At 56.2% G+C, this 14,131-nt stretch overlaps 1 protein-coding gene across 5 annotated transcripts in view; it reads right to left on the reverse strand.

The window, feature by feature from the left end:
- Nucleotides 1–14,131, reverse strand: part of Rapgef1 (Rap guanine nucleotide exchange factor 1) — a 122,160-nt gene that overhangs the window by 26,973 nt on the left and 81,056 nt on the right. For 4 of the 5 annotated variants that reach the window (XM_042680915.1, XM_042680913.1, XM_042680914.1 and 1 more), the window contains 6 exons: nucleotides 8,435–8,523; nucleotides 7,860–8,012; nucleotides 7,319–7,439; nucleotides 6,916–7,099; nucleotides 4,961–5,428; nucleotides 2,226–2,428 (listed from right to left, as the gene is read on the reverse strand). In XM_042680915.1, coding sequence (XP_042536849.1) covers nucleotides 2,226–2,428; nucleotides 4,961–5,428; nucleotides 6,916–7,099; nucleotides 7,319–7,439; nucleotides 7,860–8,012; nucleotides 8,435–8,523 — 1,218 coding nt within the window. Of the gene's footprint in view, nucleotides 1–47; nucleotides 204–2,225; nucleotides 2,429–4,960; nucleotides 5,429–6,915; nucleotides 7,100–7,318; nucleotides 7,440–7,859; nucleotides 8,013–8,434; nucleotides 8,524–14,131 lie in introns of all 5 variants that reach the window. The other variant, XM_042680916.1, reaches the window with a different exon arrangement.

Consider the following 14,131-nt stretch of genomic DNA (forward strand, 5'->3'; position numbering starts at 1 on the left):
GTGGAGTGTTCTCATGTTTCCAGGTGGAGCGGCGGGGAGCGACTCACCGAGGGCACGGGCAAGCTGCCGTGCCGGCTGAGAAAGGAGTTAGACACGGACACACTGAGGCCCTGAGTGGCACTGCCGTCCTCGGGGGTGAAGGCCACTTTAGTTTGCTGGACACAGTAGGAGACAGAGGAGAAGGAAGAAGCAGCAAAGGAGGCCTGCTGGGCAGAGAGAGGGTGAGGAGAAGGCAGGGAGAGGGAGAAAGCAGAGAACAGTCAGCGCGATGGCCAGAGGCTGAAGAGGCTCCTACCTAATGCTGTTCAGGGACGGTCTGGAGAGGGACAGCTGCGTGGCTCCTTTTGGACGTAGAAACACCTGCCAAGGGGGCCTGAGGGAGTGGACGTTCCCCTCCCCCACGAGAGCGCTGAGTGAGCCCGCAGGCAGATGGCAAGCTGGGAAGGCCCGCGCCCGGGAAGGAGCAGCTGCGTCACCGTCCCTGACTCCGCGGGGCTCACACTTGGGGAGCAGCCTGCTGGGTGGGGATCGGGCCTGCCAATGGCCACCTGTTGGTCCTGGGCACTCTCTAAAGACCTCAGCATTCAGGACTGCCTTGGGTAGTGTGGGGCAAACTCTGGCTGCTCTCGTGTGGAGCTGCAATTCAGTGAAATGGCTCAAGAGCAGTTGGACTCCTCCTGTTTGCACTGTACACAGGCTGACAAGTGTGAGCAAGTATCACCAGCATTTTCATGTGATTTGAGGGCCTGTCACATTTGGCCTGGGCCTGGGCTGGAGCTAGGCTTGGTTCCCAGGTCTCTGACTAGCTGTGGCCTGGGGAGAAGCCCTCCTGGTTCTTGGTCTGGGTTTATTGTACCAGGAGCTGTGGTGAGGGCCATGCGCTGGCTGGGCAGGCCTCTGCCAGGCGGCCACGTGCCAGCTTGTAGTGTGGTACAAAAGGCCAGGACACTCCCTGGGATGGGTCTGGGGCCACGAGCTCATGGGGGATCTGTCCCCAAATATGCAGAGCGGGGACTCAGTACATGCGAGGTGTCCCTACACCTCGTAAGCTCTCAGTGAGATTTCCACCGACATCTCAGGGGAGGGCCATAGAGAGGCCTGTGTTCCCACACTGAAGACCCATTGGTGGGCTATTTTCTGAGACCCCCGAATGCAGCTCATTCGGGAGCCCAGTCCCAGCTCAGTCCCTCATTTCTAGACAAGGCTGCCTCTGTCCTGGCCAGCTGTACTTTTGGGGAGGAGCAACATAGCCCGTTGGGTCAGCCAGGGCCTACTGAGGGTAGATGGTTTGGAATTCCCAGGACCAGACGGAGCCCGGGGCTGTCTTTCCTCTAGTGGGCAGCTGCCTTCCACAATGCCAGAGTAGCACCTTCGTGTCTGCCTACAAAATGATGGAGAATGGCCTAGCTGGCCACATCAGGCCCTCTCAATAGAGAGTTACAAGCCTGGTTAGCACTTAAAATGGTATGTGCAGTTCTGAAAGGGCCGAGACCTCTTTTTGGGAGTGTGTGGCTGCACGTGGCCTGGGTCCCCAGCCTGGTGAGAGCCCACCAGGTCTGCGAAGGGAGCAGATCAAGGATGGACGCATCCATCCATACACTGGTTTGCTAGCCGGTGAGTGCCTGGGTAGTGCCCCAAGCAGGACAGGCCTGCCATCAGCCTGCGCCTCGCTTCCCTCCCCACACAGAGCTGTGTTCGTGGAGTACGGGGGGTGGGGGGGTCTGTCTGCTGCACCCACAGTGCCATCTAGAGTGGTTCTGTTCAGTGGAGCTCATTCTCACGGGCCATCCCTGCCCAGGGCTGGCGTGCCAGTCACTCCCTACAGGCAGGCCCATCACAGAATCCAGTCCACAGACAGCCAGCCACAGACTATATACCCGCACTTTGATTGAGTCCCTCTTTCTGTGGGGTTTACGTTGAAGCCAAAGAAGAAAGAAAAAAAAAGTATAAGAGCTGGTCAGCAGAGAAAGCAAACGTTCTGAGCATAAGCCTGTCCCAGCTGGGTGGGCTGCTCTGGAACTCCCTGGGGAGGGGACAGGCTGCCAGTACACATCCCCAGAGGAGGTGAAGGTGCCCACGAGGGACACAGTGCCATCCACACCCAAGCCCTGCACTGTGCCAAGGACCGAGAGGACTAGCCCCGCCGCTGTGGGGATGGCCTTAGCTACCGATGCCAGTCAGGAATGCCGGTTTGGAAGGCCACGTGCCAGGAAGGGGCTGCTTACCAGCTGCCGCTGCTTAGGGGGGAGGGCGGGTGGTGGGGCCAGCTCCTGGGCAGCGTCCCCGGCGCCAAAGGAGTCGCTGAAGCCATAGACCTCCATGAGCATCTTGTTCTTCTGCTGGTAGATGTGCTCGCTCTGCGGCGTCTGGTAGAACACGGACGGCTGCGGCTCTGAGTAGTCCTCCAGCAGCTGCATGTAGGCCAGCACTGTGGGACAGAGGGTGGCCTGGTGACCTCTCATAGGAGTACAGCGCGGGACCTCCGTGCCCCGTGTCCGCGTGTGCACACTGTGGAGGGGCCAGGCAGAGCTCCGAGTCTCAGGGCAGCACGCTAGGCCGGCTATCCTGCCAGGGTGGACATTTGCCAAGCCAGTGCCCTCCCGTGCCCCGTGGGTGCTAGGCGGTGATGGTGGTCAGGAGAGGCTCATCCACGGTAGCAGGCTCCCCTTTGCTGGGGGGATTCACCACAGGAGGCTTCCTGTGCAGGGGGCGAGCAGCTATGGGGCATTTCTGTACTTTTCCATTTCATGTTGCTGTGAATCTAAAACTGCCCCGAAAATAGCGCATTTAAAGCATACTTCACACCTGTAATCCTAGCTACCCCACAGGCTGAGATCTCGGGATTGAAGTTCAAAGCCAGTGTAGGCTACAGAAAGTCTGCAAGACTCTTACCTCCAATTCACCACCAGAAAACTAGCAGTAGAGCTGTGGCTCAAGTAGGAGAGAGCTAGCCTCGAGCAGAAAAGCCTAGGGACAACACTCAGACCCTGAGTTCAAGTCCCATTACTGAAAAATGAACAAGAAACAAAAGCGAGTACACAGGGCACCTTGCCCCCTGCCTGAAAACCCTGGGAGGTTCTAACCATGCTAGGCAGCACCGTTTTGGGGGACTCTGGTAGCTGGGGCACATCCTCAACTCTCACTCTCCCTAGCCCTTGGGCTCAGCGCGGGCTACACTACCTCACAGGTGTCCAGAGCATGCTCCTGATGCTCCTGCTGACTGTGCCTGGGGTCCCATTGTAGCCCCTTCCCACCAGTGTTTCTTCTCAGTCCCCTCCCCGCACTGAGCCTAGGCTTATTTACCTAGTGTTTTCTGAGCACCTACTACACCGCTAGTTGGAGTAAGAGAGTGCGAGGGCTGGCAGTCTGGGTCCCTGGCTGTGAGGGCTTCATGCTCTCCTGGGACAACAGGAAACGGACCCGTGCATGGGGTAGCAGTGAGGAAAGAGGAGACATGGGGAAAAAGGTAAGGTGGACACGGATGCCACTGTAGACCATGGAGAGACTGCAGAAAGGCTGGAGAGGAACCTCCACCCTGAACCCGCAGGCTACACAAAGGTGGAGGCCAGAAGAGGGCAGGTATCATGCACAGCGGGCAGGAAGGCGGAAGGGGGCCTGGCAGGGCTGTGCTGGCCAGGCAGGGCAGTGGGCTTTGTTCTGACATGGCAGTCACTGCAGGCTCCACTGAGTGTGCCCGGGACTGGAGCCCTGAGTGACTCTGGGTTGTGGGGCTGTTCTGGTGAGGGGCTGTGGTTCAGACTGTGTTCACCTAAGGGCTGAGGCTCTGGAAGGGCTCCACACTAGGTCACGGGTGTGCCATCAACGTTTGAAGCTCTACACATGGTGCACACGCCCCTGCCAGCATCCCTAGGATGGTGCCAGGGAACCACCAGGGACGCAGTGATACAGGGGTGCAGGCCAGACCCGGGGCCCCCCCCAGTGAGGGGCAGTGCAGGGAACAGTGCAAGGGCGAGACAGGAAGCGCTCCGTCCACAGACACATCCGCCCTGCCATCATCCATACAGATGGCTCTGAGGAACCGCGTCTCTGTGGAGCCGACTGTCATAACCCAGCCCCGGGGCAGGCCAGCGCCTCGCCTGGGCAGGGGGGCAGAAAACAACAGCAGGGCGGCCCCACCTGGGAGGTGACAGGGCAGAGAACAAAGAGCTCCGCTGTCACACGGGGTGATCTCATCCTCGCGGGGCCTCTCCACACGGCAGGTGCAAAGCCCTCGGCCTCACGTGGGTGTGGGTGCCAGGGGAGCGCTTTGTGCCTGACTATGGGGCTAGCTGGCTGCACAGCCTGGAGGCTCAGCGTCTGCACGGCGGCCCTTCCTCTAACACCCAGCAACACGCAGCAACATGCAGGCTGCACGCGGCTCTGATGCTGTCCACAGGCTGGCATCCTGGTACCTGTGTCCTTGCTCTCTGTGCACTGAGAGGCTCCTGGCCAGGGACGATCCCTCTGCACATATGGGGGAGCAGGGCTGGGGGGGGGTCCCTGGACATCTGCTTCAGCGACTCACAAGGGAACTAATGCACTGATAGCGGGGAAGGAAGGGGACTCTGGGTTTGGAAGCAAAGGACCTGTGGTAGAAGCAGGAATGAAGAGATCTTTCCCCTCAGCGCCCCTGCGGGGGGAGCTGGAATTCAAGCCCGTGTTGCAGGGAACCAGAAGTCCAGGTCTAGCTTGTAGGTGTTCTCTGCTGGGATCACAGTGGTGATGTGTGGTTAAGTTCTGCTTACGTTCAAATACCTGCCTCCATTCACACACAGGCTGCCACAGCGCCGTGTGGCAGGACATGCATTCCCTCACCACCCTGCAGCCCACACGGTCCCCCAGCCGCCATGTAAGGAGGAGGCTCTCAGCTCTGGCGGGGGATGGGGCTTGGAGGACCTGCAGCCTCACCCTGCCTGAGAGGACGGGGGTCGCGCTCCGCGAGCTCTCAGCGAACGCTTACTGTTTTTGTTTTTCTTCTCTGGTAGAGGCGGTGGCTTCTCGGGGTCACCTGCTGATTCTGGAGCAGTGAAGCCCGCGGGCTGGAAGGGGAGGACAGCGGCGAAGGGCGGGTAGGGGCCGGGCGGGCCGGGGGGCTGGCTCTGCAGGTCGTCCTCGGAGAGGTTGTCGTACTGCGAGGGGTGCCGCTCGTAGGGCGTCCTGCTGCCGGAGCCGTCCGGGCCCTGCGAGGCGGCGCTGCGGCGCTTCTTCTCGGGAAGGGCGGGTGGGGTGTCCATCTGCTGCCCTGGGGCCAAGGGCACCTCAGGCTGGGGACAGCCCAGGGGCAGCTGGAAAGGGTGGCCAAGAAACGGAGATCCCGACTCCCCCAAGGACTCTGGCAGTGGGCTAAGGTGACAGGCTGCTTGCTGAGGTATCTGGTCCGCGTCGGAGAGGTCTTGCTGGAGGAATTCGTAGTCAGGATCATAGTGATCTGGAAGGCGACAACGGAGTGTGTTACTTAGGGCCTGGGACAAGGGCCGCCCCTTCTTGCTCACCCCAACCTGGCTCTCAGAGGGAGGTAAGACTGGCTTTACTTATCAGTCTTCACTCTAAGAACAGGAATCAAACAGACCGGATGCGGCTGTGGCTAGACTGCTCTGGAGCCTTCCTATGCATAGGCCCACCTTTCACTTGTATACAAGGGCTGGAGATGGAGCCAGGGTGGTGAACACACGGCGCAAGCATCTCGGCTCTGAGCCTCATCCCCAGCCCTTTCCTGTATTAAAAAAAGTTCTTCCTAAAGAAACCCCAAACTGGGCTGGGAAGGTAGCTCAGTGGTAGAGAGCTTGCCTTGCATGCCTGAGGCCCTGGGTTCGATTCCTCAGTACCATATAAGCAAAGAAGAAAAAAAGCCGTAAGTGGCGCTGTGGCTCAAGTGGTAGAGCGCTAGCCTTGAGCTGAAGAGCTGAGGGACAGCGCCCAGGCCCAGAGTTCAGGCCCAATGACCGGACCCCCCCCCCCAAAAAAAAAGAAACCCTAAACAGCAACAAATAAACAAACAGTCATGAAATTAAAAATGCCAGAATCTGCTCTCTCTGTTCACATCTTCAGGTATTTTCCTAAGTTTCCCCACAGCACCCATGGGATTTCTTTTCTTCTTTTTTTTTGGTCAGTCATGGGGCTTGAACTCGGGGCTTGGATACTGTCCCTGAGCTTTTTCACTCAAGGCTAGTGCTTTACCATTTAGAGCTTCTGGTTCTCTGGGTGTTAACTGGAGCTAAGAATCTCAAAGACTTCCCTGCCTGGGCTGGCTTTGAAGTGCAATCCTCAAGGATCTCAGCCTCCTGAGTAGCTAGGATTACAGATGTGAGCCATGGTGCCAGCAAGATTTCTTTTCTTTAACCTAATTTAAGGCCATGTAAATGGTCTCCTCCACTCATCATCATAACCGATATTTAGCTATGGATTACCGCCCCAGGACGTGTCTGATCCCCATTTGCGAGCTGGCAGCATTCCCAGATGGCCGCCCCAATGCCTCTGTGCCTGGCCTCCCTGCTGAGAAGCCTTGCACACATCTGTGAGTGCTCTCAGCACGCTTCCCAGAAGGGAAACAGCAGGTTCACAGGGCACAAACAGCCTAGTGCTCCCGGGCTGATGACAAACTGCCCTGTGACATCGATGGGTCCACGTAGCCAAGGCCAGCCCTGACCACCGACGGCAGCAGACCAATCCTCTGTCACCTCTGTCCCATGCTGGCAGGTGCCCGGCTCCTCTCGGAGGGGCAGGCTGCCCACAGGGACAGGAGTCACTTGAGCAGCTATCCGAAGGCTCCTTGGAAGCAGACCTCACCCTCAATCTGCAGAAGAGGAAACCGAGGCTCCCAGTGGCTGGGGTCACCCAGCCGGTGCCTGACGCCCAGCTGGGGCTCAGGCAGGCCAGATCTGCTGGGCAGGGAGGGAGGCGGCTGCCAGGGCTCACCTAGCGTTTCACAGCTTGTGTTCCGGGAGCCCTGCCCGCTGTCCCTGTCCAGGGAGGAGAGCTGCTCGTCCGATCGGCTGAGCTTGCCCGTGCTGCTGCAGGGGGACAGGCGGGGCGACTCGCCGCCACACGACCGGCTGCCTCCGGACAGGCGCCTCTGTGCGTAACAGTCCATGTCGAAATCCTCGGAGAAGAGGAGGATAAGCTCAGCGCCTCTGGGGCAGGGCGGCAGAGGGCAGGTGGGACAGGACGAGGGCCAGCGAGAGGCTGTCCCGGAGCCTGCACGGAGGCCGCACAGGGCTGGAGTGTGCGGATGCGGGGGGCCCTGGAGACGGCTCCAGCCGCCAACCCCCGGCCTGAGCCCTTCCTCCCTCCTCCCCGGCTTCTGAGGGTGCTGCAGTACCTGTCTGTTGATTCCCACGGGCAAACTGGAGCCACTGGTGGCCCGGCTCATGGGGGCCACCACGGCCACTCGGGTAGGGGATGGAGCCGACTGTCTTTTCTTAGGTGGCAATGCTGGGGGACTGAAAGAGACAGAACATCCTGGCAAACCAAACACTGCACATAGGGACACTTTAGAACCACTGTAGGCAGAATGTGGGTGACTTTTATTACGACTCCCCACCTGCGATTCTCATTCTTGACTTCCCATCTACTCCCCTCCTGCCAAAATAATATCTGTATCTATAATGTCAAGCATGAAAACTAGAAAGACCCCTTTTTTCCCTTTCATAGTAAATGATACCAAGTTTCACTTTAGTGACACCAATAGTCAAGCTGTAAGGAGCACTTAGAGCATGTGCAAGGGCCCTGGGGCAGAGCATCTAAGGAAGCAGGGCCTGAGTACCCAGCATGTGCCCCAGTTACGCCCCCTTCCTTGTGCTCATTCTACCATCTCATCCCCACATCATGTACAAGTAGCGAAGGCCCTGGGAGAGGGTTACCTATTATCAACCACCCGGATGCCAGGCAAGGGGGGCTTAGGGGGCGCGGCCTCTTCGTCGGCTGAATCTGGGAGTAACTCTGTGGAGGTCGATGCACTTGTTGCCTTGTTTAGAATCTCCATTTCTCGGTCTGTCAGGGGGAGTTCGGGCTGACTGGAGAGACAGCAAGAACTTGGTTATAGAAGGCTCAGAGCATGAGTGGGCAGGCGGGGAGGGAAAGGGGTGTCACACAGAGTCCCAGAGTCCCCGCTGCATTTAACCACTGCAAACTACCAGAGCTTGGCCAGGCCCGTGCTGGAAACCCCAGTTTCCTCAAATGAAATCGGAAGGCTTGACTAGAGGTTCTCCAGGTGTGCTAAATGCTCCAAGTTCACATTTTCTCTTTCTACCAGGAGCTGATAGCAGGAAGTAATGCAAGGCCCCACCGCTGTCCACGCGGCCTCAGATAATTCTCTTGACAAAGGTAACATCATGAATATTGGTGGTCCCAGAGCCCACCTCTGTAAAGGGGCCGCACTGGCTGTCAGCGACCCCTCCACGTGGCCGCTGCAGTGGTGGGGCTGGTCAGCACTCACCTGTCAGGCTTGCCGGCTGGGGAGCTGGGCTTCACAGGGCTGGTTGGAGACGGCCGTCCCTGCTTCTCGATGGTCAGCCTGACCAGCTCCTGCGCCCCACACGGGAGAAAGGCATTGACCCCCAGGCAAGTGCTCCCCTGCCCTCCACCCCCATACCAGCTTTACATGCCATAGGTCACTGGCAGCTTGCCCAAGTGACCCTGCCCTCCAAATATGCCAGAGGCTGGGAAGGTGGCTCAGTGGTAGAGCACTTGCCTTGCATGCATGAGGCCCTGGGTTCGATTCCTCAGCACCACATAAGCAGAAAAGAAAAGCTGGAAGTGGGGCTGTGGCTCAAGTGGTAGAGTGCTAGCCTTGAGCTGAAGAGCTGAGGGACAGAGCTCAGGCCCAGAGTTCAGGCCCCACGACCGGACCCAAAAAAAAAAAAAAAATACAGCCATTTATAGTGGCGCTGTAGCTCAAGTGGTAGAGCGCTCGCCTTGAGTTGAAGAGCTGAGGGACAACGCCCAGGCCCAGAGTTCAAGCCCCACGACCGACAAAAAAAAAAAAAAAAAAAAACTATATAGAGCACTCAAAAATGCCAGAGCCTCACGCACGACACTTCCTCTTGGGCGGAAAGTGGTAAACCCCACATTCACCTAACGGCTACCCGACTGCCAAGTCAAACTCCAGGAGAGCACATACTTGGCAGCGTGGTAGTGGCAGCATTTTTAGTTTCCTAAAATTCCTTTTTTTTCTTCTGTCAGTTGTGGGGCTTGAGCTCTGGGCCTGGACGCTGTCCCTGAACTTTATTGCTCAAGGAGAACACGTTCTACCACTTGAGCCACAGTGCCACTTCAGGTTTTCTGGCGGTTCATTGGAGATAAGAGTCTCATGACTTTGCTATGGAGCTAGCTATGAACTGCGATCCTCAGATCTCAGCCTCCTGAGCAGCTAGGATTACAGGTGTGAGGCACTGGGGCTCAACTCTCCCTTCTTTTAACAGCTTTCTAGAGCTGTAAGTCACATGCTGCGTACAGTTCCATGGTTTTTGTGTCTGTAGAGTTGTACAACCACCGATGCGACCCATTGCCTCAGAAATGCTGCCTGCGCAGCCCTCTCCTCTCCCTCCCCTGGGCCCCATCTGCACAGACCTGTCTCTACCATCTTCCTTCTGGGGAGGGCACGTGTGTCCCGTCCGTCTCCCCCCCCCCCATCCCTCCCATCATCACCCTTACAGGCGCGCAGCAGGACCTCTGTGCCCAGAGCTTTCAGGCTTCAGCACAAACAGCATTTCCTCTCTAACCCAAGGCTTTGAAGTCATGAAGCGAATACAACCCACGCCATCACTGAGGCAGCTGGGGCCTCCTGAGCAAAGACTCCTTCACAAGCAGAGGCTAGACAAACGATGGGCATGCCCAGATAGAGACCAAGGAAGAAATTCACAGCTATAAACAATGGTCACAGTCACAGAGGCTAGACAAACGATGCACGTGCCCAGATCAAGTCCAAGGAAGAAATTCACAGCTATAAACAACGGTCACAGTCATGAGCTTTTCTGTGGCTTTGATGGCAGTAAGACAGAAACTTCCAGATGCATGGGAGCTGGGCAGAAGGGTCACTGTGGGCGGGGTGGGGGTGGAGATGGCTTCCCAGCATGCATCAAAGGCCTGAAATGTCTGTGTTATGAGAATTTTGCCCAAGGAAAATGTCATGAATGTGTGCAAATACTCAGCCACAAAGGATGGCCATCACAGGACAGATCAGACTGTTTGGTATAATCTAATTAAAGACAGCCCAACAGGAGACTACTGTATGGTCATCAAGAACCGAGTCACATCTGGGCATGGTAGTGCATGCCTGTAGTGCACTTGGAAGGCTGGGGTAGGAGGATTGTTGGTTTAGGCCAGTCTGCACAACACAGTGAGACAAGACACAAAATCACAGCACAGAAGGACAGGACAGGAGCTGTGAGCTCCCGGAGTGCCCGGCTGGCAGAGGGGAGAATCTTCAAGCATCTTGCTACCACAACATAGAAGTTTAATAGTTAAGCAAGTCTGCTGGCTAGTGATACACAGGACAGGAGGGAGGAGGGGGAAGGGCAGCGTGCAGCCGTGGCCTAGAGGCTGGGAGGCACAGTGCTCTGAAAACCCTGCTACCACCCTGGGGCCCACAGGACCTGGAGCCCTGTTTTCTTGCTTTTATTTTGTGTGTTGGCTCTGGGGCTTGAACTCAAGAGTCTGGGTGCTGTCCCTGAGCTTTTTTTGCTCAAGGCTAACATTCTAGCACTTGAGCCACGGCTTCACTTCTGGGTGGCTTGTGAGTGTATGTGTATGTGTGTGTCTGTGTGTGTTTGTGTGTATGTGTGTCTGTATGTGTATGTGTGTGTCTGTATGTGTTTGTGTGTGTCTGTATGTGTATGTGTGTGTCTGTGTTTGTCTGTGTGTCTGTGTGTGTGTGTATGTTTTGGGAGGGACGTGTTAATTGGAGATAAGGGTCTCATAGACTTTCCTCTCTAGCTGGCTTTGAACCGCGGTCCTCAGATCTCAGCCTCCTGATCAGTGAGGATTACCGGCGTGAGCCACTAGCCTGGCTGGAAGCCGTTTCATACTCACTCTTTCTGGGACAGTCACACTATGTAGCAAAGGCTGGCCTGGAACTTGTGCTCCTCCAGCCTCAGATGGCCAGTGCTGGGATCATGGGTGTGCACCGCCGTGCTTGGCCAGGCTTACTCTTTACAACAGGGCGTCTGCAGGGGTGGGAACAAATTGCACCGATTCCTGTCTCCTGATTCTTGAGTGATTATAGGGGCACTGTCATCTCTCCGGAAAGGCAGCTGTGACCTCAACCCATGAACGATGGCAAAAGAATCCGGGGAGGACAAACACGTGTGCAAGCGTGCCTCTGAATTCCAGGGTGGCCTCATGACAGTAGCGCACCGCCCCCCCCCCCCCCCCCCCCGGCTGTGAGGCGGAGCGGGGCTGGGCGAGAGTAGGCGGGCAGCCCTCCAGTTCCTGCCCCAGCTTGCCAGGGGTGGGGGTGGAGTAAGGGCTCCCAGGAGCCCCGAGAAGCGGTGCTGCCGAGCCGGCTCCTGCTGTCTTGGTCTCCCTGAGCCCCCTCCTCCTGGCCCTGCCTGGCAGAGGGACCAGCGCTGCCCAGGGACACGTCTTCTGAGGAGCCAATGGGCAGGGGTGCCTTTGCCAGGTCTGTGTGAGGAAAACAGGCCGGTGACACTTCCTAGAACCAGAGCTGCACAATGTGGTCCAGGGTCTAGCTCCACAGTTACTTGACCAACCTCCCCACCTCCCTCCCTCTCTTTCCATTTCTTTCTTCCTTCCTTTCTGTGCCAATTGTGGGGTTTGAACTCAGGGCCTGGGTGTTGTCCCTGAGCTTTTTTCTTCAATGCTAGTGCTCTACCACTTGAGCCACAGCTCAACTTCCAGCTTTTTTGATAGTTTATTGGAGATAAGAGTCTCATGGGCTTTCCTGCCCAGGCTGGCTTTGAACCACTATCTTTAGATCTCAGCCTCCTGAGTAGCTATTGTTATAAGCGTGAACCACTGGCACCTTGCTCCCAGTGACTTCATGGAGACAAAAAGGGATCTTCCTGCCTACATCCAAAGTGTCAGTGAGAGGCAGCCACAGGACAAGGGAGTAGTGACACGGTGCTTGGTGCACAAGGACACAAGCAGCGGGGGCGGCATGAGGGCGGCGCTGCTGTGGGAAGCCTGAGGCCCACTGAGAGGCAGTGCCGGGTGTGTGTGTGGGGGCATCATTTTGTTTTTCTCTTTCCAGTCCTGGGGTTTGAGCTCAGGGCCTGGGCACTGTCCTTGAGCTTCTCTTGCTCAAGGCTAGCACTGTACCACTTGAGCCACAGTGCCACTTCTGGCCTTTTCTGTGTATGTGGTACTGAGGAATTGAACCCAGAACTTCATGCATGTGAGGCACGCACTTCACCACTGAGCCACCTTCCCAGCCTCTGGGCATTATTAAAAAAAAATTTTTTTTTTTTGGTCGTGGGTCTTGAACTTTGGGCCTGAGCGCTGTCCTTCAGCTCTTCAGCTCAAGGCAAACGCTCTACCACTTGAGTTACAGTACCACTTCCAGTTTTCTGGTGGTTAACTGGAGATAAGAGTCTCATAGACTTTCCTGCCTGGGCTGGTTTTGAACTGCAATTCTCAGAACCTCCTGAGTAGCTAGGATTATAGATGTTAGCCACTGTTGCCTGGCTCCTGGGCATGATTTTTAAGCTAATGATGTAGTTGGGGCAAGAAGCTACAATTGGAATTACCAAGACAAGAGGGACCGGGCAGGTGCTGACAGGCCCCTGGCTGGCGGGAGCTGTGACTTGGCACGTGTGCTCCTGCCTCAGGGGCCTCGGCCAGGATGGCGCAGACAGGTACGTATGCTGCAGGTGAGCAACCCAAACAGATCACTGAGTGACTCAGAAGGTAGGCTGGGGAGGGGGACTACGGGAAGAAAGACAGACACCTGACTTTAAGCCATGCTACTGTTCTAAGGCACAACACCTGCCCCCCCAATTCTGAATGCATGTAAATATGAGTTTTTTGACTTATAAAATTATATGCCATACAATTTTTCCTCCTCCTCTTCTCCTCTTTCTTATGTTTTCTGGTACTAGGGTTTGAACTTAAGGCTTTGTGTTTGCCAGGCTCTACCACTAAGCCACTCTACCAGCTGTTTTTGTATGCCCAGGCTGGACTGGACTGCGATCCTCCTATTTGTGCTTCCCACCATCACTGGGGAGCCTAAACCCACCCATTCACGCAATGACTAGGGAGAAGGTAGCTTTTTTTTTTTTTTGTCAGTCATGGGGCTTGAACTCTGGGCCTGGGCGCTGTCCCTCAGCTCTTCAGCTCAAGGCGAGCATTCTATCACTTGGGCTACAGCACCACTTCCAGTTTTCTGGTGGTTTATTGGAGATAAGAGTCTCATGGACTTTCCTGCCTGGGCCGGCTTTGAACCTTGATCCTCAGATCTCAGCCTCCGGAGTAGCTAGGATTACAGGCGTGAGCCACCAGCGCCCGGCTAGGTGGGGTCTTTATGTTAGCACTTTCTAACCCTAAAGACCTGCAGAGCAGGCGTTGACCACAACTGCTACTGATGTCACCAAAGGAATGATTATCTGAGGACGGAGGCATGCCAGGTGGTAGAGCTCGGGTTCAATCCCCAGTGCTGCCATGGTCCAAATGAAACTCAGGTGCTACCAGAAGTCTGCCTCAGCCCCTAGTTAGAGTCAAGAACCAGAGGAACATACTGAACAGCACCACATGGATCTATGACATTTTTTTTTTTTTTTTGGTGTCAGTAGTCCTCAGGCTTGAACTCAGAGCCTAGGTGCTAGCCTTAAGGTTTTTTTTTTGTTGGTTGTGGGGCTTGAACTCTGGGCTTGGGCGTTGTCCCTCAGCTCTTCAGCTCAAGGCTAGAGTTCTACCACTTGAGCTACAGAGCCACTTCCGGTTTTCAGCTAGGATTACAGGCATGAGCCACCGGTGCTCAGCTAAAATTTTCTATTTTTTTTTTGGGGGGGTCCTGTTGTGGGGCCTGAACTCTGGGCCTGGGTGCTGTCCCTCAGCTCTTCAGCTCAAGGCTGAAGCTCTACCACTTGAGCCACAGCGCCACTTCCAGCTTTTTTCTTATGTGGTGCTGAAGAATCGAACCCAGGGCCTCATGCATGCAAGGCAAGTGCTCTACCAC

The sequence above is a fragment of the Dipodomys spectabilis genome, unplaced genomic scaffold, assembly GCF_019054845.1.
Source record: "Dipodomys spectabilis isolate Male_0828 unplaced genomic scaffold, ASM1905484v1 ptg000067l, whole genome shotgun sequence".
NCBI classification, from domain to species: Eukaryota; Metazoa; Chordata; class Mammalia; order Rodentia; family Heteromyidae; genus Dipodomys; species Dipodomys spectabilis.